General features: G+C 39.2%; 1 protein-coding gene across 7 annotated transcripts in view; it reads left to right on the plus strand.

Moving 5' to 3' along the window:
- Positions 1 to 26,582, plus strand: part of IDE (insulin degrading enzyme) — a 154,400-nt gene that overhangs the window by 109,487 nt on the left and 18,331 nt on the right. For 6 of the 7 annotated variants that reach the window (XM_078434592.1, XM_078434589.2, XM_078434591.2 and 3 more), the window contains 9 exons: positions 1,112 to 1,204; positions 1,632 to 1,723; positions 3,500 to 3,580; positions 5,616 to 5,719; positions 13,997 to 14,099; positions 16,658 to 16,780; positions 19,074 to 19,156; positions 23,107 to 23,251; positions 25,750 to 25,860. In XM_078434592.1, the coding sequence (XP_078290718.1) occupies positions 1,112 to 1,204; positions 1,632 to 1,723; positions 3,500 to 3,580; positions 5,616 to 5,719; positions 13,997 to 14,099; positions 16,658 to 16,780; positions 19,074 to 19,156; positions 23,107 to 23,251; positions 25,750 to 25,860 (935 nt within the window). Of the gene's footprint in view, positions 1 to 1,111; positions 1,205 to 1,631; positions 1,724 to 3,499; positions 3,581 to 5,615; positions 5,720 to 13,996; positions 14,100 to 16,657; positions 16,781 to 19,073; positions 19,157 to 23,106; positions 23,252 to 23,754; positions 23,900 to 25,749; positions 25,861 to 26,582 lie in introns of all 7 variants that reach the window. The other variant, XM_078434590.2, reaches the window with a different exon arrangement.

The following is a 26,582-nucleotide window of genomic DNA, read 5'->3' on the forward strand; positions in this document are numbered from 1 at the left end:
TTTTACTATGGCTCTCATTTTCTCTTAAATATTTTTGTGTGAAAGAACGTTTTTGGATGAGACTATTTTGGGTTTATGGGAGAGTGAGATGGTGGTTGTTAGTGTGCTTTTGTTTTTTTGCTTTTGTTTTTATTTTTTAACTTATTTTTAGTTTTGAGAGAGCGCACGTGTGTGCATGCACGCAAGTGGAGGTGGGGCAGAGAGAGAAGGAGAGCGGGAATCTTTTTTTTTTTTTTTATAATTTTTAAATGTTTATTTATTTTTGAGAGAGACAGAGACAGAATGCAAGTGGGTTGGGGCAGAGAGAGAGGGAGGCACAGAATCTGAAGCAGGCTCCAGGCTCCGAGCTGTCAGCACAGAGCCTGACGCGGGGCTCGAACTCACGAGCTGTGAGATCATGACCTGAGCCGAAGTCGGACGCTCAACCGACTGAGCCACCCAGCCGCCCCTAGGAGAGGGGGAATCTTAAGCAGATTCCGTGCCAGCGCAGAGTCCAATGCTGGGCTCAATCTCAGCACCGTGAGATCATCACCTGAGCCGAAATCAGGAGTCAGATGCTTAACCGACAGAGCCACCCAGGCACTCCTGGGGTTTGTCCCCCCACCGCTGAATTTGTTTTACCCTTCAGTATTGAGCAGTGAAAGTTAGATATTTGAAAAGATATTGTGGTACATGTTTTAAAGAACAGAGAGGTTAAAAAGTAAAAGCTCAGTTTGGATATTCTTTACCATCTATGTGAAGTGACAGTACACATTATTTACTTGCCTGCTCTTATCCATCACACCAGAGGGTGTACTGAAATTTAGTCATTAGATGATTTCCAAGACCCCTGTCAACTCAGGCTCTGATTTTACATAACACTTAAGCACAATAGTCTACTCTTGCCTGGAGAACTGATTTGAAGAGTCCTGAGGAAAGCTCCCAACCCAAAAAATCCCTTGAGTCTTTACAGTGCCTGAAACGGGTTTTCTAAAGTAAGTTTTTCTGATCTTTTCTGTAAGTGGTCCATTCTGATATCTTGCAGACATATAGTATGGACTAAAAATAACATTCTTTGCCTTAAAAGAACCCACACATACAATCCTGTTTTGATTTCCTTTGAATGTTACAGGCTGGGTAAATACTCTTGTTGGTGGGCAAAAGGAAGGAGCCCGAGGTTTTATGTTTTTTATCATTAATGTGGACTTGACTGAGGAAGGATTATGTAAGTATTGACCTTTTTGATTTTGAATGAAAATTGACTTATTATATATATATTTTTTAACTTCTGTATGCTGTGGATCTGTTTTATGTTGTAAAGCCATGAAACCTTTAATTCGTGCAATTCATCCTTTGTATTTTTCATGTGCAACTTGGCCTTCATTTCATGGATGATTTTTCCTCCTTAACAACTGATCATTATGTTGCACTTGTGAAATGTGTACTTGGCTTTTCATTGGCTCATTAACTTCCCCAAAGTCCCTTCTGTCATATACCCTGGAGTCTGAAGGGCCATGTGTCTGGCACCCTAAAATCAGTCTCAGGGAAGTGAGGATTCCATTTCTACTTACCTGACTGTACCTTAGGAGTGAGCTCAGTACTTTGAAGCATTCAAGGACTGAATGATTTTTAAGTGTGCCCCTTTTTTTCAGTACATGTTGAAGATATAATTTTGCACATGTTTCAATACATTCAGAAGTTACGTGCAGAAGGACCTCAAGAATGGGTTTTCCAAGAGTGCAAGGTAATTTTGTTTCACCAAAATTTTTCTTAAGGAAAAACTTCAGAAAACATAGACATGTGAATTAAGTTTAAAGCCTAGTGAAACTTGTAAAGTTTTTTGGGGTTTTGTTGTTATTTAAACTCTAAAAAATCTGGCAGTGCATAGTAGCTTTAGTTAACGCTTATACTACTCTGATTGGCTACCTGGGGCACAATTAAGGGCTAAGGCATCACATAACCTTTCTTTGCAGGAGAAAAGAAACTGCCTTTCTATCCCTCAGAAGAAAGCCAGCCGTTTCTTGAGCTTGTATCTGTCAGGGCTTACATTACTGTTTGCCTGAAGCTTCAAGAGCCTCTGTTGTTTTCAGATCTGGTGACAAAAATCTCTAGCATACTTTCAAACAAATAGTGAATTGTGGGTGCCTGGATGGTTGGCTCAGTGATTTAAGCGTCCAACTTTCAATTTCAGCCCAGGTCATGATCCCAGGGTTACCAGATCAAGCCCCACATTGGGCTCCCTGCTGAGCATGGAGTCAGCTTGGGATTCTCTTCCTCTCCCCTCCCCCTTCCCCTTCCCCCTTCCTCTTCCCCCTTCCTCTTCCCCCTTCCTGTCTCTCTCTCCCTCCCTCTCCCTCTCTCTACCTTCCATCCCCCTTCTCTCTTTCTCAAAATATATAAACTTAAAAAGGAAATAGTGAATTGTTTTATATATGATTATGTTCTTTTTTTTTTTGTTTATTTTTGAGAGCGCACAAGCAGGGGAGGGGCAGAGAGAGGGGGACACACGATACGAAGTGGGCCACCCAGGTGACCCTGTGTAATTGTGTTCTTAAAAGTGATTTTATTGTTGTATGTATGGAAAGGCCTCGCTGTCTTTTATTTATTTTTAAAAATATGTACTTTATATTTAAGACCTATTGAGATTCTGAAATGTATTTTAGGATAAGAGAAATCCTTTTTACTTAGATAAAAGTTTAAAGGAATACTTGCTGCTTGGACAGTAACTTCTAACCTGGATGCATTTCTCTGAATGGATCAACAAAATCATCATCTGTGCAACTGTTGATCTTGCAAGGTTCTTCCACAGTTTTCCTAATTCTCTAATAGTTTAACAATTTAGGTTAAAGAAATCATAGTCTGTATTAGTTATTTTTAAATTACTTTTTTATTTTTTATTTATTTAAAAAAAATTTTTTTAAGTTTATTTTGAAAGAAAGAAAGCGCATGTGCAAGCGGGAGGAGGGGCAGAGAGAGAGGAGAGAGAATTCCAAGCAGGCTCCAAGTGCTGTCAGCCTAAAGCCTGATGTGGGGCTTGAACCCACAAACCATGAGGTCATAACCTGAGATGAAATCACGAGCCGGACACTTAACCAACTGAGCCACCCAGGTGCCCCCCCTCCGTTTTTAATGTTGGTTTATTTTTGAGAGAGAGAGTGCATGTGTGCACACCAGTGGGGGAGGGCAGAGCGGGAGGTAGAGCAGGATCCTAAGCAGTCTTTGTGCTGACAGCAGTGAGCCCAATGCAGAGCTTGAACCCACAAACTGTGAGAGCATGACCTGAGCTGCGGTTGGACGCTCAACTGTTGAGCCACCCAGACACCTCTATATTGCTTATTTTCATTCATATTCTATACATTTCTAAATCAAGCATAGCCAATTTTTCAGAAACTATGATAAAGTTAAATATGGAGTAGAAAGTCTATAGTGCAAACTAAACACTAAAGAATTTTTTTTTTTTAAGAAAGTATTTCTAAATAATGGGTGACTTATGTGTAATTGGGTTAATTTTTCTTTTTAGGACTTGAATGCTGTTGCATTCCGGTTTAAAGATAAAGAGAGGCCACGGGGCTATACCTCTAAGATTGCAGGAATATTGCATGTAAGTTTGTTATTTTACATATACATTGGTATGTAGAGTATTTTTGTGATCCTGCATATATTATCTTCAGTACTACGTGAATGATAAAAATTGAAGCTGCAGGATAAAACTTTAGACTTTGTAGCAACCAGGCAAACTTTGATGTCAAAACATGCTTAAAATCATGGTTTTCATCATCCTAAAAATTATCTATAGTATTTTTCATTGCATAGGCATTCTGCTTATTGGATTTAAATATTTTTCAGTTCTACAGTGTGTCAGTTGCTAATTATGTGAAAGTTGTATAGATCATCTGCTTTTCTCCATTTCCATTGCTACCACCTAGTCTGAGCTACCGTCATGTCTTGGCCTTGACTGTATCATGGTCTCTTACCTAGGATCCCTATCTCTGTTTTCCCACTTGTCCCCTGCTACAGTTTATTTTTCCAGTCCCAATAATCTTTTGAAAACCAAAATCAGATTGCTTCACCTCTCTGTGTCAAGTCCTTCAGTAGTTTCCCATCAGAATTGGAATAAAATCTAAAATGTCACCTTGGCCTACAAGGTGATTTGGCCCCAGCCTGTCTCTCCGACCATATTCTGTATCACTCCCCAACCCACCTTTCCCCATTCACAATCCTCTCTGGCTGTACTGGCTGCCTGCCTTCCTGCCTAATCTTCAAGCATTCAGTTTATTATTCCCTTTTGGGGTCTTGTGTATTTGCCATTTTCTCTACCTGGAACACTCTTGTCTCTTGTCTTTGCAGGGCTGGGTTCTTATCATTTGGGTAGGTGTCTCTTCCTCACAGAGACCTTCCCTGACCTCCCAGTCATGGCTCTGCCCCTTTCTTATTCATAGTCCCTATCACTATAATGATAGTATTCGTTTATTGTCTTTCTCCCTCCCAATCAGAATATAAGCTCCTTGTCTAAAATAGGTGAAGGAGATTAAGAGTGCACTTATCTTGATGAGCACTGAGAAATATACAGAATTGTTGAATCATTACATTGTCCACATGAAACTAATAGAACACTGTATGTTAACCATACTGGAATTAAAAAACAAAACTTTAGGGGCGCCTGGGTGGCTCGGTCAGTTAAGCGTCTGACTTTGGCTCAGGTCATGATCTCGCGGTCCGTGAGTTCGAGCCCCGTGTCGGGCTCTGTGCTGACTGCTCAGAGCCTGGAGCCTGTTTCAGATTCTGTGTCTCCCTCTCTCTCTGCCCCTCCCCTGTTCATGCTCTGTCTCTCTCTGTCTCAAAAATAAATAAACGTTAAAAAAAAAAATTAAAACAAAACAAAACTTTAAAACTCTGATCACTCCCTCTCCTGACTTACATGTTAATTGTTGTTTTGTATTTTAGTTCAAACTTGAGTCTTAATCCCCAGATGAATTATTATTGTTATTATTGAACTTATTATTGTATGCAAAAAAAAAAAAAAAAAGAATATAAACTCCTTAGGGAACAGGGACATCATCTGTCTTACCTGGCACAGAGTAGATGTTTGTTAAATACTTGTTGAATGAATGAAACAGGCTGTCTCAGTATATTGGAAGTTGCTCTTACTAAAAAAAGCATCTTCTACATTATTTTTCTTCACAAGCCGAAAGTATAAGCCATTTCCCCCCCACAAAAACTTTCTAAATGTTTTTCTGATTTCATTCATAGAAATTTGAGAGGAAATTCTGTTTATAGAAATGTACTTTATATTAAGAATCTTATAGATGTCAGCATTTCACTGTCAAATTTTCTTCATTAACAAGTATTCAATTTTTAGCCAGAAATACTACATTTCTCCCTGGAAAAAAAATGTGATTTTGCTCTCTATAATGTAAATCTATTTGGGGATTAACTACAAAATCATCCTACAACAGGAAACTGCTTCAAGTGTGGTAAGAGAAAAATGTTTCTAGTGGAGTAAAATTTAATTAGAGGAGGATGTGAGGGGTATAAAATAGTGGATTTAATGTGTTAGAGATTTGTTTGCTTTAATAAATTAGACTCTATAGTTGCCTTGCACATTTAACTTATCTGTTTGTTTTCCTTTTAATAAGTATTATCCCCTAGAAGAAGTGCTTACAGCTGAATATTTACTGGAAGAATTTAGACCTGACTTAATAGAGATGGTTCTTGATAAGCTCAGACCAGAAAATGTCCGGTGAGTCACTGTACATATTTTACTGTTGCATACTAAGTTTTCAATAATCATTAGAACCTGAAAATTTGGAATTGTGAATAAAATGATTTTAAACTTTTTATGAAGCATGATTAGAGTAGAAAGAATAGTACAATGAAGGGGCGCTTGAGTGGCTCAGTCAGTTGGGCATCCGACTTCGGCTCAGGTCACAATCTAATGGTTCATGATTTCAAGTCTTGCTTTGAGCTCTGTGCTGACAGCTCAGAGCCTGGAGCCTGCTTTGGATTCTGTGTTTCCCTCCCTCCCTCTCTCCCTCTTCCTCCCCTGCTCACACACTATCTCTCTCTCTGTCTCTCAAAAATGAGTAAATGTTAAAAAAAAAAAAAAAAAAAGAATAGTACATTGAAGCAATACTAAACTTGAGCGAGTCACTACGAGTCACTACATGACCAACGAGACAGAATGCAAGTCAGGGAGAGGCAGAGAGAGAAGGAGACACAGAATCTGAAGCAGGCTCCAGGCTCCAAGCTGCCAGCACAGAACCTGACACAGGGCTCAAAGCCACGAACCGCGAGATCATGACCTGAGCCAAAGTCAGATGTTCAACCAACTGAGCCGCCCAGGCGCCCCAACATGAAGACCTTTAAAAAAAAAAAAATGTAGTCATAATGTCGTTATCATGAATGAAATATAATAATAGATCATCTTAACCTGGTTTCATCCTAACTCAGATGCCCAAAGTATCAGCTTACATGTCTGGCTTCATAAACAAATGAGTACACCTTCCTTTTTTTTTTTTTTTTTTTTAATTTTTAATGTTTGTTTATTTTTGAGAGAGAGAGAGACAGAGAGAGACAGAGCATGAATGGGGGAGGGGCAGAGAGAGAGGGAGACACAGAATCCGAAGCAGGCTCTAGGGTCCAGGCTGTCAGCACAGAGTCCAACACAGGGCTCGAACTCACAAACCATGAGATCATGACCTGAGCTGAAGTCAGCCGCTGAACCAACTGAGCCACCCAGGCTAGGACACCCTCTTTTTTAAGTGGAGGGAAGCATTACAATCTCAGAATCCTCTCACTGACCAGTGATTAACCAGGAGATAAAAAATTGGAGGAGCTTTTACAGTAACAAAGATACTCTTTCTAGAGGAGGTTCAGCCCTAAAGAGCTTATGAACTATCCCATGATATTTCTGCCTCAAAATTGAATTTCACCCGTGTTTTCCAAAGTCAAATAATACAAAGAATATACTTAAATGACACATATTTTGCATTTTTAATTTTTCCCTGGTGTCAAGCACATATTTCTAAAATTCTGAAGATCTGGAGATTGAGTATGTTTTTTGCAACAGTCATTTTATTAATAAAATCAACAATCTGGTAGAACTTTTTGAAGAAGAAAAATCCTTCTGACAGAACTATTCCATCAGTCTTTTCTAGTTACCATTGTTTGCACTTTTCTGATATGTGCTAACAGCAAATGATGAGAAAATTAAAAATATTACTGCTAGTTACACAGTTTGATAAATGTGATAAAATGATATAGAACTAACAGTACACACACATTCTATCAATATCAACTTCCTTATTTGGATACTGTACTATAATTAAGATATAACCACTGAAGGATCTGGGTGAAGAGTACGTGGGATCTCCCTATACTATTTTTGCATTTTTCTATGGATTTGTAATTATTTCAAAATAAAAAATATTTACAATAACAACAAAAATATAAAATACTTAGGAATGAGTTTAAAGATAAGCAACACATCCATATATAAAACTACAAAACAGTGCCAAAAGAAATTAAAGACCTTGTTTGTAGATTAGGAGACTTGCTATTAAATTTTTTCCTGTCTGGGGCACCTGGGTGGCTCAGTTGGTTACGCTTCCGACTTTGGCTCAGGTTACGATCTCGAGGTTCACGAGTGTGAGCCCTGAGTCATGCTGTGTTCTGATAGCTTGGAACCTGGATCCTGCTTCAGATTCTGTGTCACCCTTGCTGTCTGCCTCTCTCTCTCTCTCTCTCTCTCTCTCTCTCTCTCTCAGAGATAAACATTTAAAAAAATAAAATAACATAGACTGCATGTAATCACAATTAAAGTCCTAATAGCCTTTTTTTTCTTTTAGAAATTGGTAAGCTGATTTCAAAATACATATGGGTATACAAAGGACCTAGATTAGCTATAATACTCTTGAACATAAAAACAAAAGTTGGAGGACTTGAACTACCAGATTTGAAGACTAACTAAAGCTACATTAGTTAAGACATTGTGCATTGGCCTAAGGATCCAAGAGAAATCATTAGAATAAAACAGAGTCCAGAAATAGAACCACACATATATGTTCAGTGGACATCTTTTTTATTATGGTAAAAAACACATATTTATAGTCTTAACCATTTTTAAGTGTCCAATTCAGTAGTATATTCATATTGTGGTAAAAGAGATTTCCAGAACTTTTTTACCTTGTAAAACTGAAACTGTACCCATTAAACAACTCCTCTTTTCTCCCTCCTACCATCCCCTGGTAACCCCCGTTCCACTTTCTGTTTCAATGAATTTGACTGCTAACATACCTAGAATAAGTGGAATCATACAACATATCTTTATTTCACTTAGCAAAATGACTAAGGTTCATCTATGTGGTAGTGTGAGATGGGATTTCCACTTTGCCATATTAAACCTACAAATAAAGCTATAGTCTTTGCCACATGCCTTGCTTAAGTCATAAATAAGTCTTTGGGAGGAGTTGTTCTTTCTGAATGTATGCAGGTCCTAGTGATAACTGTCTTCTTGTCTAAATGTTTGGTAGACTGACAGCTGACTAGAATCTAAACCACTGGCCTAGGCTTCTTTTAGGCTCCACTCCTTTCCCTTTCTGAAAGTCAGAGCATTTATCCATCTCCATCTTTTCTGCCTTTTCTCCTGTCCTCCAGTATTTCTAAAGGGTGTTGGGCATTGATCCTACTGGGATTTATTAGTTGCCTAAGCATCAGAGAGTATGATCTGCATTGGAGATGTGAATTCACTTGAGCCACTTTGGCTGATTCACTCACTAACCCTGGTCTGGGTTTCAGCCAGGGGATTGGTCCACCTTTACAGTTTAAAGACCCATAAATTCTAAATCAGTATTCAAATTCTAATTCAGTAGTCTTGTCATCTGCTATCCTGAGACCAGTGTATCACATTTTGCTTTAGGTCATTTTGCTTTATGAGTTCTTCCCAGGTAAAAACTGTGTTTTTCTTGGAGTGCCTGGGTGGCTCAGTCGGGTAAGCATCCAACTTCAGCTCAGGTCATAGTCTCGGGGTTCATGAGTTCCAGCCCTGTGTCAGGCTCCGTGCTAACAGCTCAGCCTGAAGCCTGCTTCGTACTCTGTGTCTCTTTGCCCCTCTCCCGGTAGCACACACGCGTGGACTCTCGCTCTCTCTCTCTCGCTCTCGCTCTCTCGCTCTCTTGCTCTCTCTCTCTCTCTCTCTCTCTCTCTGTCTAAAAAATAAATAAACATTTTTTTAAAAAACCTGTTTTTCTCGGATTCAGGCTGTCAGGGCTCAATAAAGGTTGAATTCTCTAAGCATTTAGCCTAAACTTTCTTTGATTCCTTCTTTCTTAAGAAACCCTTTTAAAAAGTGTCTTTTAGCATTTTTCATGAACCTCAATTTCTTCAGCACTTTGGCCTTCCTGTCGCTATTCTTTTGGTTTTTTTTTTTTTTTTAACTTTTATTTTTATTTGTTTTTGAGAAAGATAAATATTTTTGAGAAAGATACCAAGAGCAGATGGGGGAGGGGCAGTGAGAGGAGACAGAATCCCAAACAGAGCCAGACAGAATCTGTCAGCACAGAGCTTGATGCCGGGCTTGAACTCACGAACTGTTGAAATCATAACCTGAGCTGAAATCAAGGGTCAGACACTTAACTAACTGAGCCACCAGGCGCCCCCCCCCCCACCTTTTTTTTAAGTTTTATTTTTATTTACTTCCTGACACTATTCTTTAAGTTTGACTTTGAGTTTCATCAATGGATTTTTTTTGGTACTGTCTTTCTTCTTTGGGGTGTATTTTTTGAAAATATGATTTGATATCACGATATTGTACAATTCTGGTGGAAGGATAGAGTTCATCTATTTAGAATCCTTATTTAAAAGGTAATGGAACTGAAGCCCAGAGACTTGCCTAATTTAGATCTTAACTGTGATTTTGGCAAGATCTCAAAGAAAGTGAGTCAGAGTATCAGCCAGATTCCAAGTTTCTGATGGCCAGATCTGTGCCCTCTCTACTAATTCTGTTTGAAGTCATCACAACTGCCTGTGAAACTTCTCCTCGTTCTTGGATGTCATTCCACTTCTCTCTCAGGGATTATTTGCAAAAGTATCATGAGAATTCATACCCTGGGAACCATATTGCCTTTTAATGTCTATGGTCAGGATACTTACTGTTTCTGAATGGGCACTGTCCAGCTTCAATAGCTATTCATTTCCTCTCAACATTTCTAAATGGCTGACTTGAAGTCAGTGGTGAGCATTCATTCTAGGCCACTCTTTCCTTCTCACTGTTGTTAAGTTTCAGTGTGAAAAGAAAAGTTCATTTCTCTCCTATTTCTAAGGACCATGTCAATACCATATCAGCAACCAGCTCTCGGTGGATAAAGAATAGCATTGCTCCCACCACCACAGACACACACACTTAAAAAACTCAAGACTAGGGGCACCTGGGTGGCTCAGTCGGTTGAGCAGCCGACTTCGGCTCAGGTCACGATCTCGCGGTCCGTGAGTTCGAGCCCCGCGTCGGGCTCTGTGCTGACAGCTCGGAGCCTGGAGCCTGTTTCGGATTCTGTGTCTCCCTCTCTCTGACCCTCCCCCGTTCATGCTCTGTCTCTCTCTGTCTCAAAAATAAATAAACGTTAAAAAAAAATTAAAAAAAAAAAAAAAAACTCAAGACTATTTTTTAGTATAATTAGATTTCCAGCAGATAGTCTAAGGATGCTATAGTATCTGTGCTAGTTTTTCTGAATTGTCTGCAGTTAAATATATTGCAGCTGTCCGTGGCATTCTTAGATTATTGTAACTTCTCTCTTTTTCCCATAACTCAAGTGTTCTTGTGCTTCCACACTGCATTTCTAAGTAGATGTGATGTGTATGTACTCTGTCTCTGCTATCATTCCCCTTGCCTACCTCTTATAATTTATTTTTAGATACATAGCCTTTCACTGTATATTTCAGTTTTAAATTCCTCAGTGGTACACCAATTCTTGTTTTGCAAAGGTATCTCTATCAGGCCAGTATTTGAAGTTTGCCTTGTTTGGGGAACTGTGTTTATCTATTTCATATTTACTTCCTTGTAACACTTCAAATGTTACCCATACGCTTTACCTGGGTATGCAGCTGTCTCAGTCCCTTAGGATTGCAGCTGACCAATCTCCCTTCTTCTCCCCCCTTTTAACTTGCCTGTTGCTAAGCAGTGTCCAGCCTCTGCTGCTCTCTATGTCACATAGTCATCCTCCAAAGCATATGGCAGCTTTACCTGAACCTTTTCACTTTCTCTCTCAGAACAGAGTTTACAGTTTTCTTGTTTCAGGGGGCATGTCCACTACCAAATGAATGCTTCAGTGTTCACAAGTTATAATCAGTTACTTCATTATTCTGATGCATGGGCTGTCATTCAGGGAAACCAAAGCCATCTATGTAACAAGCTTTTCCAAAATCAAGCATCTCATGGAAGAGAAGATGGTAACACCACCTCGCTACCAGGTTATTTAACTTCCTAACACAATTTTCAGAAGTCTCCTTTAGAATCAGTCCATTCATTCTCTAGGAAGTGAGCAAGAGTGGAAGCATTTTCTAGGACTGAGTCTTAGCAGACCCTGTCATGTGTTGAATGAATGTCCTTAAGAAACATTACATACCCTTCATGTGGCCCTGTGAGTTGTTGTTGTTGTTGTTGTTGTTGTTCTTCTTCTTCTTCTTCCTCGTCGTCGTCGTCGTCGTCGTCGTCCTCCTCCTCCTCCTCCTCCTCCTCCTCCTCCTCCTCTTCTTCTTCTTCTTTTAATGGTTTCTGCCTGCATTTTTTTCCTTTTTTTAAATTTATTTTTAAATTTACATCCAAATTAGGTAGCGTATAGTGCTATAATGATTTCAGGAGTAGATTCCAGTGATTCATCCCCTATGTATGACACCCCAACAATTGTCCTCCTTAATGCCCCTTACCCATTTAGACCATCCCCCCACCTATAACCCCTCCAGCAACCCTGTTTGTTCTCTGTATTTAAGAGCCTCTTATGTTTTGTCCCCCTCCCTGTTTTTATATTATTTTTGCTTCCCTTCCCTTAGGTTCATCTGTTTTGTATCTTAAATTCCTCATATGAGTGAAGTCATATGGTATTTGTCTTTCTCTTACAGGCTAATTTTGCTTAGATACCTTCTAGTTTTTAATTTCTTCTAATTTCACTCAGATACCTTCCAGTTCCATCCACGTAGTTGCTAATTGTGGCCTTGTGAGTTCTATATACACTCTACATATATCCTGCAAGAGGAATTCTCAAACTGCCAAACATGGATCATTTCTTCTGGACATGATAACAGAACTCTTTCATCCATTAAACCCTATGATTTCTCACTTGTTTCTGTGGAATATATTCTTATTTAGCATGTTTTCTAGAACTGGCAGTGGTCAATGGCAGCTTGAATACCTTCAGCTGGTAGATTAGTCAGTCATACTAACAGGTTAGTCGGATTGGTTATGATATCTACCCTAAAGCAGGTGTTAAAGACCAAGTCTAGCTAGCCAGGTAGAGTATTTCATCTAGAATAAATAAGAAGTTGACAGTAATTCAGACAGTCAGGCATTGAAGTTGGGAAGGTGTAATGAGGGACAGGAACACAAAGATTTGGAAGATGGTTGGGTATTCAGTAGAGAGGAGTTTTCATTGCAGGTACTGGGCTTTCAGCTGTGAGGCAGACATTCAGAGGCTGGAACCAGACCTCTGAGAGGATGGGTGAGAACAAGTAGGAGCATACCTAGACCTTGTTATTGAAATTGGGACGTAAAGGAGAAGTGGGACCAGTAACAGGACTGACTTAGCTCTACCTTTTTTCCCTGAACTTTTTTTTTTTCCCTTCTGACTTCTGGGCTGTTTCTATTTTCCCATCAATGAAAGCTTTTAACAAATCAGAAGATAGAGAGGTGTTTCTTGGTCTCGTTTCCTTCACCTCTAGCAATAGGAAGGGCAATGTATATGTATTAAATGCATATGATGGTAGTATGTGGTAGGGAAAAAACATAGAGCACAAACTTAGCAAATAATAATATGAGTGTGTTTTTGGTTTTTTGGATATCTGGATGAGCCAACAAGGGTTTTTTTGGGTTTTTTTTTTTTTTGTTTGTGGGTTTTTGGGTTTGGTTTGGTGGGGTTTTTTTTTCGTTTTTTTTGTTGGTTTTTTTTGTTGTTTTTTGCCATTTTTGCCATTTTTGTTAACACTGGGCCTCAGCTGTTCCTGGGAAGGAATACTTTGTTTTGCTTTTTTTAAGACTATTTTCCAACTGAGTTTGTTCAGTATTTTTCCCTAGCTACTCTTCTTTTAAAATTTTAGTTGGTAGCATACCCACAAGACTCCTGCACACAGTTTTTCACATTAAAAATGATGGGCTCGGGGCGCCTGGGTGGCGCAGTCGGTTAAGCGTCCGACTTCAGCCAGGTCACGATCTCATGGTCCGTGAGTTCGAGCCCCGCGTCAGGCTCTGGGCTGATGGCTCAGAGCCTGGAGCCTGTTTCCGATTCTGTGTCTCGCTCTCTCTCTGTCCCTCCCCCGTTCATGCTCTGTCTCTCTCTGTCCCAAAAATAAATAAACGTTGAAAAAAAAAAAAAAAAAAAAAAAATGATGGGCTCTAACCAAAGGATAACAGAGACTATGGCCAGAAACCTCTATACTTCATTCCTTGTTTTGACTAAACAGTATAGGACTTACTGGGTCTTAGAGGCCCACCATATTCTTGGATATTGTTTACATTTTCATGGCACTTGGGTGGTTCAGTCAGTTGAATGTCTGACTCTTGATTTTGGCTCAGGTCATGATCCCAGGGTTGTGGGATCAAGCCCTGTGTCAGGTTCCACAATGAGCTTGAAGCCTGCTTAAGATTCTCTCTCTCCCTGTGCCCCTCTCTCCCACTTAGGTGCTCTTGCTCTCTCTCTCTCTCTCTCTAAGATAAAAATTAAAAAAACATTTTCAGGAGTCAGGCTCTAGAAATGCTTATATACAACATGAGTTTATAAGGTTTTTTTATTTGTTTTTTTCCATTTATCTTTAGGGTTGCGATAGTTTCCAAGTCTTTTGAAGGAAAAACTGATCGCACGGAAGAGTGGTATGGAACCCAGTACAAGCAAGAAGCTGTACCAGACGAAGTCATTAAGGTAGGGTTCAGTCATCTGTGAATAAACTTGGCATTGTGAGGGGCACCCAAGAATATGAGCTCCCTAGATCAACTCATGGGCCAGTGTGGAGAGTGACGGCCCACAGCTGTCTGTGCTGTCCTGAGCAGTGTGGACACTGCGTGTCCACTGTGTGTCCTGAGCAGTGGAGAGCTAGAGCTTAGGTTTTTGTGTGAAGAAATGGCACTATGGCCACCTTCTCATGTGTCTGTTAGACCATCAGGGCTGAAAGCAGACCCTCAGCCTCATGCAGTCAAAGATCATTGAAGTCCAAAGTACACAGAGAAGCAAAGGCACCAAAACAGGCAAGAAGAGATGGAAGTAGCACGAAAGACAGATACAAGGGCTCCAGAGGGCTCACTGTCGTGCTGGGTGTACAGCTGGGAATAGTCTCTGGGATTCGCACAGTCTTCACTTTAGGAGGTGCCATATTGTATGCCTCATATTATGTCATTGCTCTTTTTGTCAATGTAAGGGAATTAGAATTTGTTTAGAATTTTCAAAACAGCTGTGTTTAGGTAGTTTGTTACCCCATTCATAAGTAGTGAAGCTTTTGTTTATGAGTCTTAACCTACTTGTCTAGTACTTTTTAGTTTTCATTGTTACTGTAGCTTTGATATTGTCCTTTATTTGTGGGAAAACACCAGAAAGCCTTGCTCTGACTAGGTTCTAGTTAAACTTGAATAATGGACATTTCTTAAATGTACTTGTATAATAACAATACAGAAAAAAGGGATAGTTTAAGAAAACCATTGCTCTGACTTATTCACAATACAGAAGGAAATCACTGGAGCCCCTTAGTATATGAAAATATCCATCTAGCTAAACTGAGGAATGCTGATCTCCCATGAATTAATTGTAAAGCAAAAGAGAACCCCTATTCAGCAAGCTCTGTTCATAACAAACCTGCCCCAAATGGGAATTTTTTAAAATAAATTTATCTGGGAGACATCTGGCTGGCTCAGTTGGTAGAGCATGCAACTCTTGATCCCAGAGTTGTGAGTTCAAGCCCCACTTGGGTGTAGAGCTTACTCAATTAAAAACAGAAGGAAAAACAACAACAACAAAACCCAAAACAACCCAAATTTATCTGGGAGTTTAGCAGCGAAATTATTTACTATGTGTTTCCCAGCCCCTACTCTTCAGCCATTCGGGAAACTTGCTACTCATAATACGGCCAACATTCCCACCATTCCAGTGCCAAAAAACATAAATGTAGAAACCAAAATAGAATAGAATTGCAGAAGCTGCAAGGCTGTGCTGGATCATCTGAAGACCAAATTACTGAACCCAGCATCACTGGCAGTGGTGGCCATTTTTTTTTTTTTTTTTAACATAATGAGAAGTCTTATAAGTTAGAGTCCAGCAATCACTGACCTGTGATCTGTCCCACTTAGCTTTTGGAACTAGCCCATGGAGCACAACCAACATGTTGTATCAACCCTGTCCTACAATCCAGACTTAAGTATCCACTTTGTCCTTAACTTTGTGTGTGAATTACTGGTTCACTTAGAAGTTCACATGATCCTTGGGAGAGTGGTGGAGCAGACCTTAGGAAGCAGTACTAAAGTGAAAGAAACCCTTTTTTTTTTAATTTAATATTTGCTCATTAGATTTATTGATTTATTGATTCATTTATTTTTTATTATATGAAATTTATTGTCAAATTAGTTTCCATATAACACCCAGTGCTCATTCCAAAAGATGCCCTCTTTAATACCCATCACCTCCTCTCCCCTCCCTGCCACCCCCCATCAACCCTCAGTTCTCAGTTTTTAAGAGTCTCTTATGCTTTGGCTCTCTCTCCCACTCTAACCTCTTTTTTTTTTTCTCCCCCCCCCCCCCCCCCGCCTCCCCCATGGCTTTCTGTTAAGTTTCTCAGGATCCACATAAGAGTGAAAACATATGGTATCTGTCTTTCTCTGTATGGCTTATTTCACTTAGCATAACACTCTCCAGTTCCATCCACGTTGCTACAAAGGGCCATATTTCATTCTTTCTCATTTGCACGTAGTACTCCATTGAGTATATAAACCACAATTTTTTATCCATTCATCAGTTGATGGACATTTAGGCTCTGAAAGAAACCCTTTAATCTAGTTTTCAAGCCATACATGCAAGTAACTTAGTGCAGCTGAAAGTTTAATTCTTTTATAAATGACCTATTACCTATCAATTGCAAGAATATATCCTTTTCCAGATTATTCTCCATTCTTTAGGGAGCTAGAGCAAACGTGATCTTCATATGGACCAGGTAGTCTCTGATTCTGAAGTCTCAGATTGCCCCTTAATCTCAGCTAGTCATTTTGGAAATATGTAAAGAGGAAAGATAGGTAAATGTAAAATCTTGACTAGTAAAAGAGAGACCAACTCAAGTTTCATGAAAAGCCATCAGTGGATTTGGAAGTGGAAAAGGAAAGCTGTGTGACGTATCCCCTTAATATTTGCCTAGACATTAAGCAAAGGGACTATTTTACACTCTTCAGTGCAACTCTAATTGCTTTTGTGTGTGTGTGTGTGTTTTTTCATTATTCATCCAGAAATGGCAAAATGCTGACCTGAATGGAAAATTTAAACTTCCAACGAAGAATGAATTTATTCCTACGAATTTTGAGATTTTATCATTAGAAAAAGAAGCAACACCATACCCTTCTCTTATTAAGGTAACATGTTAGAACTGGTGATTTTTTTTTTTTTAATGCTTATTTATTTTGAGAGAAGGGGTCGTAGAAAGAGAGTGTAGGAGAGGGGCAGAGAGAGGTAGAGAGAGAGAATTCCAAGCATGCTCTGCACTGTCACTGCAGAGCCCAATCCAGTGCTTAAACTCATGAACCGTGAGATCATGATCTGAGCCGAAACCAAGAATTGGATGCTTAATCGACTAAGCCACCCAAACACCCTTAGAATCAGTGATTTTTAAATTTAGGAGATGCACCTATTACACAGAAGGGATAGAGAGATGATTTCTTGCATTTGGTACTAGGTTGTTTTGGGGGGCTCACATCCTAAGAGCTCACAGAAAGTTGTAGAGAATAACTGTTAAGAAATATTAAAAGGCTAGAAATGTTAAAGCAAACAAACTACTAAAGAATTTAGAATCTAGGGGTATTGTTTTCTTTGCAGAAAAAAAAAGATAAATCTAGGCTACAACCACAAATCTACTGAAAGTTATCAGCCTCCTTTCCATAGTCACTGAAGACCCAGTAGGAAGTGGAAGTTAGAGAACTGCATTGTGAAAGTTAGAGATAAAGAAAATCTCTAAATCCTGGAGGAGAGCATATCCAAGGGTAGCTGTTGGATTTCCTGCCCTTGAAAATAATTCTCATTTTGGTAAAATGGCTCTAGGAAATTGATGAGAACAAGGAATATAGGAAGTTAATAAGCCAGTGAAAAGGGTGATTGAGAAATGGGGCGCTTTTTTCCCCCTTTTTCAGAATGTTCTTTTTGTGTCATTATTTCACACCTTGAGCAAATTGTGTGGAAAAATGGATCAAATTATTAATACACATCCTCTTTCCTAAATTCTCTTTCTACACTCACCACCGTAGACACACATCTTTCTTCTTATTTTCTTCAAAGGACCTAACATTTAGATGAACTCAATGAGACAAGAGTGTTTAGAAACTTGAAATTTATCTCATGCAACTAGATTATTAACTAGACAACCATTTTTCTTTAAAAATGACGTTTGAATGAGTTATAGGTTGGGTTATTCAAAGAGAAAGCTTTTTTACCTCTCCTATTATTTGTTGTTTTATTTTTTCTTAAAAAATTTTTTTTAACATTTATTTTTTGAGAGACAGAAACAGAGTGTGAGTGGGGGAGGGGCAGAGAGAGACAGAGACACAGAATCTGAAGCAGGCTCCAGGCTCTGAGCCCGATGTGGAGCTTGAACTCACGAACTATGAGATCATGACCTGAGCCAAAGTTGGACACTTAACCGGCTGAGCCACCCAGGCGCTTTGTTTTAAATAGGTCTTCTCAGAGTAAACTACGGAGAACCTTTACATCTCTCATCAGAGTTTCAGGAGTTTTTAATACCGTATGAGTGAAGTAGAGAGTTAAGGTAGTGGGTTATTTGTTCATTCTTGACTGTGTTAGTTATCCACTACTGCATCATAACAAATTCCTCCAAATTTTAGCAACTTAATGTTTATTTTTATCTGCGTGCAATTTCTGAGGATCAGAAATCTGGAAGTGGCTTAGTTGGGTGGTTCTGGCTCAGGGTCTCTCATTAGGTTATAGTCCAGCTGTTGAGTGAGGCTTCAGTCATCTGATGGCTCAATTAGGGCTGAAGGATTTTCTTCTAAATTCAGTTGTGTGGTTGTTGGAAGGCCTTAGTTCTTCACATGGGCCTCTCCATAGAGTTGTTTGACTTGGAAGCTGGCTTCCTCCAAAGTGAGTGATTCAAGAGAGAAAGTGGGTGATCAAGATGGAAACTACAATGTCTTTTAGGATCTAATCTCAGAGCTACCCTGCCATCACTTCTGTCATAGTCTGTTGGTCACGTAGACCAATCCTGGTTCATTGTGGGAGAGAGGACTATACAAGATGTAAATGCCAGCAGGCAAGGATTGCTGTAGCTCACCTTGGAGGCTGGCTGCTATACCCCCCTAAGGACCCCTGCGTCTGCCTCCCAATGTTCAAAAATACAGGGACAGGACAGTTGGAATTGGCTTCTCCAGCCTATCCCTTCCTCTACTGTGTCCCCATCCCCCCAGCCCCCGCACCCGGGGAGACAGAAGGGTGATTTCTCTCTGCTACCAGGATCAGCAGTTTTCTCTTTTCACCTTCCCACCTGGTGACCCTCTGAGTTTGTTTCAAGGCCATAAGACAGCAGCCTCTGCAGAACAGCCTCAGCAGTGCCTCTGTCCTACTCCTCTTGAAGTATGATTTGATTGAGCTTTTTGCAGAATGTGCCTGTATTTCCCTAACCAAATTGTTTCTCCATCACAGGATACAGCTATGAGCAAACTCTGGTTCAAACAAGATGATAAGTTTTTCTTGCCAAAGGCTTGTCTCAACTTTGAATTTTTCAGGTATGTAAAATGAATCTAGCTACAGAGTTTCTTATAAAAATCAACAGTCGCATTCCTAAAAGTTTTCTTCATGTCAACGGACCCATGTATAGAAGTAAAAGAAACTAGAGTTCTGTGGCTGGGGCCAGGGAAGGCTGCTGCTGGTAAGGGATATCGTGAAAGCCAAGGTTGTCAATTCTTCCTTTGCATTGATGAACACACCCTTTAACTGACATGATTTATGCTAGCCACTAGGAGGGCCTTCCTAACTTTCAGGACTTTGGACCCTGGGGAGGCTGTAGACTCACCCAGAAATTTCGTTGAGAAATTTCACATTTGGGTGTGTTCTGTTGTAGTTTTGGTTTTGTATTCCTGAAATTTCCCCAGAGGAAGAGGTAGTAGTTCCTAAATGACTTGGAGTCTTTTCCAGCCCTTTAAACGTCAGAAGCCCTTAGATACTGCTTTCTCTATTCCTGGCTTTGTTACTTAAAAACAATTTAATTAAAAAGGAATGTTTTTTACTAAACATTAAAAAAATGTTTAGTAACATTTATGAATACTACTGTTGGAATGATTTCTCAGTATAAATCTGGAGTTCATCTCTGTCTCCTTTTATTTATTTGTAAAGTGTATCACCCAGTTCAAATTTTACTTTGTGAGTTTACACTTCATAATTTTTTATTTAAAATTCAGTGGTGTGTGTTTATGAAATAAACGTATCATCATGTCCATTTCTTCACTGGATTATTTGTTTTTTGGGTGTTGAGTTTGTTAAGTTCTTTATAGATTTTAGATACTAACCCTTTATCTGATACGTTGTTTACCAATATCTTCTCCCATTCCATCGGTTGCCTTTTAGTTTTGCTGATTGTTTCCTTTGCCGTGCAGAGGCTTTTTATTTTGATGAAGTCCCAATAGTTCATTTTTGAAACCTATCATCATGTAATAATGTTCACTAAATTTTATTTGGAAGACTTGACATGAAATTAAAACGCAATGCGTTTTAAATGTTTTGGAAAAGGGGGCGAGAATCTCTGAATAGAAAGTTGGTATTTTGCCAGCATGAACTGCTGAGATTGCAGGGATGTAAACACTGAAGAAGCTGGAGATTTGTAGACTTGTCTGGAGCTGCACTGAGATTGTTAATTTTTTATACTGAACATGAACTGTCCAGCTATGGCTTATTGTTGGTAAAGCTCGTTTATTTTTTGATACTCATAGTGATGTTTGTAACATCCCAAGCAGCTTGTCGCCACTGTGCCATTTGACTTCTGTGATTATGAATTTCTTTACGGTACATTTTGAGAAACTATTTGATATTTTTGCATTCTCTAACTGGCCCATACTGTTGTTAGAATTAAAAATGTCTGCTTCCCAAAAGACCCTCTCTCTGTGTTCTGGTCTTCCTAGAGGTCACACTGCTAGGTTTCTTGACATTTTCTATGTGTGTGTACTTTTTAATCTTTTCAGAAATTGGATTATGTTATGCGTACTTAGTTACAGTTTTAAAAACTCTGATCCATATTTAAGCATATAGCACCTGAATACAATATAATATTTATTAAAAAATTTTTTAAATGTTTGTTTATTTTTGATGGAGTGTGAGAGGGGGAGGGACAGATAGAGAGGGAGACACAAAATTCGAAGCAGGCTCCAGGCTCTGAGCTGTCAGCACAGAGCTTGATACAGGGCTCGAACCCACAAACCGTAAGATCATGACCTGAGCTGAAGTCGGACGCTTAACTGACTGAGCCACCCAGGTGCCCCCAAAACAATATTTTTTAAATGAACAAATGAACCAGAATTTAAGCGTTGCAGCTGAATTATGGTCTCTTTTACACCTCACCAGCACAGCTGCTGCGCGCGTAGCATTTTAGGATATGTCTTGGAATTACATTCAGAGCTTGAGCCATATGGCTTTGAGCTCCCAGATTTGGCTTTTTCTGGTTTTTCACTTCTACCTAAGATTGCCATATAGGTGCCTGTGGGCCTAAGCCCTTTCTAGAGTCCCTTTTATTTGATAATTTTGCTTTTCAGAGTTGTGCTGTGCGTTTCTGAGCTGCTGTTTGCCTAAAGAAGGAAGTGTGTCATCATATAGAATATAGTACTTAAAAAAGTTCAGTGACAGGACATCCATTTAGATTTCCCAGATGGAGAAAGTTTATATAGTTACAGAGTTTTCTCTTTGATTTTTAAGATAATTTTTTCTAGTGTTTATTTATCTTTGAGAGAGAGAGACAGAGAGACAGAGTGTGAGTGGAGGAGGGGCAGAGAGAGGGAGATACGGAATCCAAAGCAGGCTCCAGGCTCCAAACTGTCAGCATAGAGCCAGATGCAGGGCTCAAACCCATGAACTATGAGATTATGTCCTGAGCCAAGTCAGACACTTAACTGACTGAGCCACCCAGGCACCCATCTCTTTGGTTTTTAATTTTCTAAGCGGCTAAGCCTCTTTCTCCTATTTTTGCTTTATTATCAGCTTTGATAAAATTATTGGCTTTGCTAGCAGTACATTGGTTATATTTACTGTGCTACAGATAGAGTGAAACTAATTTGCCGCCAAACAAGCCAAGCAGGCACCTGGCCTCGGGTCCTTTGCACTGGCTGTTTTCTCAACTTGCCCACCCAGATGTCCCCAGAGCTCGCTCCTTTGCTTTCTTCAGGTCTAGGCCCACATGTCCCCTTATGAGAGAGGCATTGATTAACTATCGTATGTAAATTAGCAATCTTCCTATCCTACCATCATCACCCTTCATTCCTATTCCTCTTACTCTGCTTAGTTTTTCTTCACAGCACTATCCCCACTTGACATATTAAAATTTATTCTCTCCTCCAATTAGACTGTTAAACTCTGTGAGGTCAGAGACTTTGCCTGATTTGTTTCTTCTTTATTCTCAGTACCTAGAGAAGAGCCTAGCACTGGGCTCTTCTGATCTATACGTGCTTATATGTATTATAATAGTAAGTGTGTGATACATATTTGTTGAGTGAATGACTCTTGCTTGCTTGTCATAAAGGTGAGCAGTGTCCTATAATCAAATGAGTAGATCACTTGACTTGGATTTGAATCCTAATTCTGCCACTACCAGCCCAGGTGACAAATAAGGAAAACTGTTTCTTATTTGGGAAATGATTTAAGTTAGGTGGATCTCTGTGGCCCTGTTTAGCTCTTGCACTCTCTTATTGTTTCCTCTTTTTGGTTGTTCTTCTTCACCTAAGTTGGGTTTTTTTGTTTTTTTGTTTTTTTTTTTAATTTTAATATTTTTTCCTAGCTCGGGCTGCAGTTATATAGTGGGAATTATCAATTATTTTACTGACAGTGCTCTAGCTTTATTGGTTTTGGTAGAAACTCAGATAAGCTAACATTTCACAGGTGTCCATAAACTTTCTCTTTAAAGTTCAGAAACTTCACAGCATACAAACTTCTCAGTCTCATACTCCTGTCCACCAAGGGTATGGCTTTCTTGGAGGAGGACATGAAAATGCCAGATGAGCTCTGTCCAGCCATGCCTTCCTTCTTTTTATTTTTATTTATTCATTTTAAGTAACCTCTTGGCCCAGCGTGAGGCTTGACCTCACAACCCCATGTTCATGAGTCGCATGTTCCACCAGCTGAGCCAGCCAGGGGCCCCACCATGCCTCCTTCTATGAGCCTCAACACAGGCATGCCTCGTGGCCTGTTCCCACTCCTTACCTGCCCTGCATTTCTGACTCATCAGTCTGGCCACACCATCTGGGGTCAACAGTTGCTTCTCCCTCCTCACCACCACCAGCACACTTGGCATATTTCAGGCTTCTTTTTCAGACATCTTGTTTTTTCCCCCCTCCTGAGAAGAACAGACTCAAGAATTCAAACCATATCTTCAGGAAATTATATTAACCGATAATTCAGTTTCTTGATCCATCTCGGAAGGCCACATCACATTGGGAAGTAATAAATCAGCTATTTTACTGTCAACATTTTCTTCCAGCCCATTTGCTTATGTGGACCCCTTGCACTGTAACATGGCCTATTTGTACCTTGAGCTCCTCAAAGACTCCCTCAACGAGTATGCATATGCAGCAGAGCTAGCAGGCTTGAGCTATGACCTCCAAAATACCATCTATGGGATGTATGTAAGTACCCACGTCTTAGAGCCTTCCACTCATCAACATTTTTTTATATTGATTTGATGGAAGCGTTTTTGATTGAGGGTATGAGTTTAATTTCTTTTTAAAAATATTTATGGCTAATCATATTTTCTCATTTAATTTTTAAGTTCACTCTTATTCTAAGTATTCAGCATTACATTCACATTATGCAAATTCTCCTTGATTTCTGTTCTGTTTTTTTGTTGTTTTTTTTTTTAACATCTTTCATCAGATTGTCACATTTTTCTCCTCAAACAAAATTGGACCCTGACTTAGATTTAGATCTCATCCATTCTCTATGTGAAATCTTGGTCTTTGACAACAGAATGAAGTCTTCCTGCCATTGTTAAAACATAAGGTTGGCCTATTCTGTTTCCCTAGAAATTCAGATCATGAGGCTGCATATCCATACTCTTCGGTCATGTTTCTTCATTACCATGCCACTGCTTGAGGTATCAAAGCATTTCTTTTGTTTTTCTTTTTGTTAGTCGCTACATTTATGCTGATCCTCTCCATTGCAACATGACATACCTGTTTATCAGGTTATTGAAGGATGATTTAAAAGAGTATACATATGCAGCACGCCTCTCAGGTTTGAGCTATGGCATTGCATCAGGAATGAATGCAATACTTGTAAGTAAAATGAAAACCAAAGAAAAGGCACCACACCATTTAAGCATTATGTTGAGCTTGGGAAAACTATTAACTTCTGCATTTTTAAACAAGAAGGTTGATGGTTTTTTCCTTGCACCTTTTTAGTGATTGAAGAACTGAAATTAGTATTGCTTTCACTAATGAATGACTTAGTAGCATTTAGTGCAACTTGTGAACATGTATGTGTGCTACATTTATTTGCATGTTCCTCTGCTTGAAATGTTTAACCTATTAATTCTGAAAGCATGTTGTCCTTTCCATGTGCTTGAGTGTATTAACATCTGTAAGTGAAAAATATCTGTAGTTATTGTTGTGGTGCTTGAATTTTACTCAAATATAAGCTTCCTTTATTTTTGCTGACAGCAGTAGAAAGCTCCTGTGTCCAAGTACATTTGATGTTTTCATTTAGTTTATTTTGTAGCATGCACCATTAACTACTTTTAAGTGTGTTTTAAAATAAGCATTATTAAAAAAATCCCAAGAAATAACTAGATCCTTGCTCCTGAAACTATTTCTGATGTGTTTCCAAACCTTTATCTCATTTTCAAATTAACATCCCTTGTATGGCACACATTCATCTTCACTTTTCTTGAAAAAATACTGTATGTTTTAGTAACAACTGCAGTGAGAGCATGTGCTGTGTACTCCTCTTTATAAATTCTCATACAAAAGGTTTTAGGGTTTTAAAATTGTATTTTGCCGTGCTTTTCTTTCTTTACACAAGTAAATTTTCTGGTGGCTTTTATTTAACGTATAAGAGTGTATGTAACCATTTTCAGAGTCTAGGGAAATTTGAAGCTCAGAGATCAAAATAAACTCCAAATAGAAAAGTAATAATCTGTTTATTTTTTGCTCTTGACCTTTAGTAGCATATTACCATTAAAATAAATAATTTTTAATTTATGACAAAATGAGCTTTCTACTAGTTGTCAGTCTATTTCCCATGGTACGTGATGTGCTCACCATGGCCGTGATGACCTTTTCTCCTGCTGAGGTTCTTGCCTGTCATTCTGTATAAGGTAGAGGCTTTCATAGACCTTCCACATGCAGTGCGCTCTCTATTGCTGTGGATGCCACCATGTGGAAATAAAATAATAGGCCTCCCCTGCTTTTCGAATGCAGTGCTTTTGGAGATCATTAGAGTATATTATCCCACGGTAAAATCCTGATAGTACAGTGTGTCCTCACTGTGCATCATTGGCTTTTGATACATCAGCAGAATTCATCAAACAAGCATCTGTATGGATCCTGTTTGGGCAACATTGAATGACAAAAATGGCAAAATGCCACAAGAATATATACACATGCACAAAATTAGGGCTGCCTGATTTCTCCAGAAATGATTTTTAAAATATTTTAATATAAACAATTTGGGGACATACCTGACAGTTGGCTAGATAATACTACCTGTGGTTTTTAACCTTCTTATCACATACAAAAACCTTAAGCCTGCTATTCCTTAGAAATTATTTTTGAAGATTAAACTTGAAACACATTCTGTAATTAATTTTGATTTAATGGGAGCTTGAATGTCAACGATGTGATATGTTCTGCGTTAGTTTGGCATCAGGTGAGTTTTCCTACTGTTGACTTTGGTCAGGAACAGCAAAATTAGGCTTTTAGATTATTAGTAAATAAAGATGGTTAATGTTCTCTTCCTAAGTGTTAAACTATTTGAGAAGATCAATTAGTCGACTTTATTTCATTTTTATTTTAATATGCTGGGCTTTGGGGTTTTCTAAATGTTTAAAAATCAAGCTTATGGTGTTTATTTGGAAGTTTTTTTGGTGATGTTTTTAGACTTCTAATACCCCGAACTCTTTTTGTAGCTCTCGGTGAAAGGTTACAATGACAAGCAGCCGATTTTGCTAAAGAAGATTATTGAGAAAATGGCTACCTTTGAGATTGATGAAAAAAGATTTGAAATTATCAAAGAGGCGGTAAGTGTTCTGAACTCATTTTTGTAATTTTGCCACATAACATTTTAAGAAAAATGAGGGGATGGCTGGGTGGTTTAGTAGGCTGAGTGTCAGACTCTTGATTTCAACTCAGGTCATGATCCCAGGGTTGTGGGATCAAGCCCCGTGTCAAGCTCTGCACTGAGCATGGAGCCTGCTTAAGATTCTCTCTGTCTCTCTTTCTTTCCCCCTCTCTCTCTCTCCCCCTCTTTCCCTCCCTACCTCTCCCCCCCTCTCCATCTGCCCCTCTCCCCTACTTGAGTGTGCTCTCTTCCTCTAAAAAAAAGAAAAGAGGAGGAAAAGCCTTATTAACCGTGTGCCAGTCCTCTCACCCTGTCTTTGTTAAAGCCTGTGCTCTATCCAGAAAGAAAGCCTGGGAGACTCAGGGACACCTGACCCCCAAGAGCTGGGGAGGTTGCAGCACTGACTTTCAGAGAGAAGCCTGAGGGCTGTGAAGGACCCCTTGAAAGTTTCATCCAGCCTTTACTTTAGAAGAATACATGGTTCTGCTGGCTAAGGTCTGCCTACCATGAGAACCTTGTCACATTAGGGCAGACTGTTTAGGCTTGATGTGTCTTCCACTTAAACTCAACTCACAGTAAGCCTGATAATGGAAATAAGGGATGGATAGCTATTTTAAAAGCCAAACTGTGACTTTAATTGTACATCCTCCAAAAAATTAACGTTTTCAAATGTAGTTTTCG

The sequence above is a fragment of the Panthera onca genome, chromosome D2, assembly GCF_046562875.1.
Source record: "Panthera onca isolate mPanOnc1 chromosome D2, mPanOnc1 haplotype 2, whole genome shotgun sequence".
Classification (NCBI taxonomy): Eukaryota; Metazoa; Chordata; class Mammalia; order Carnivora; family Felidae; genus Panthera; species Panthera onca.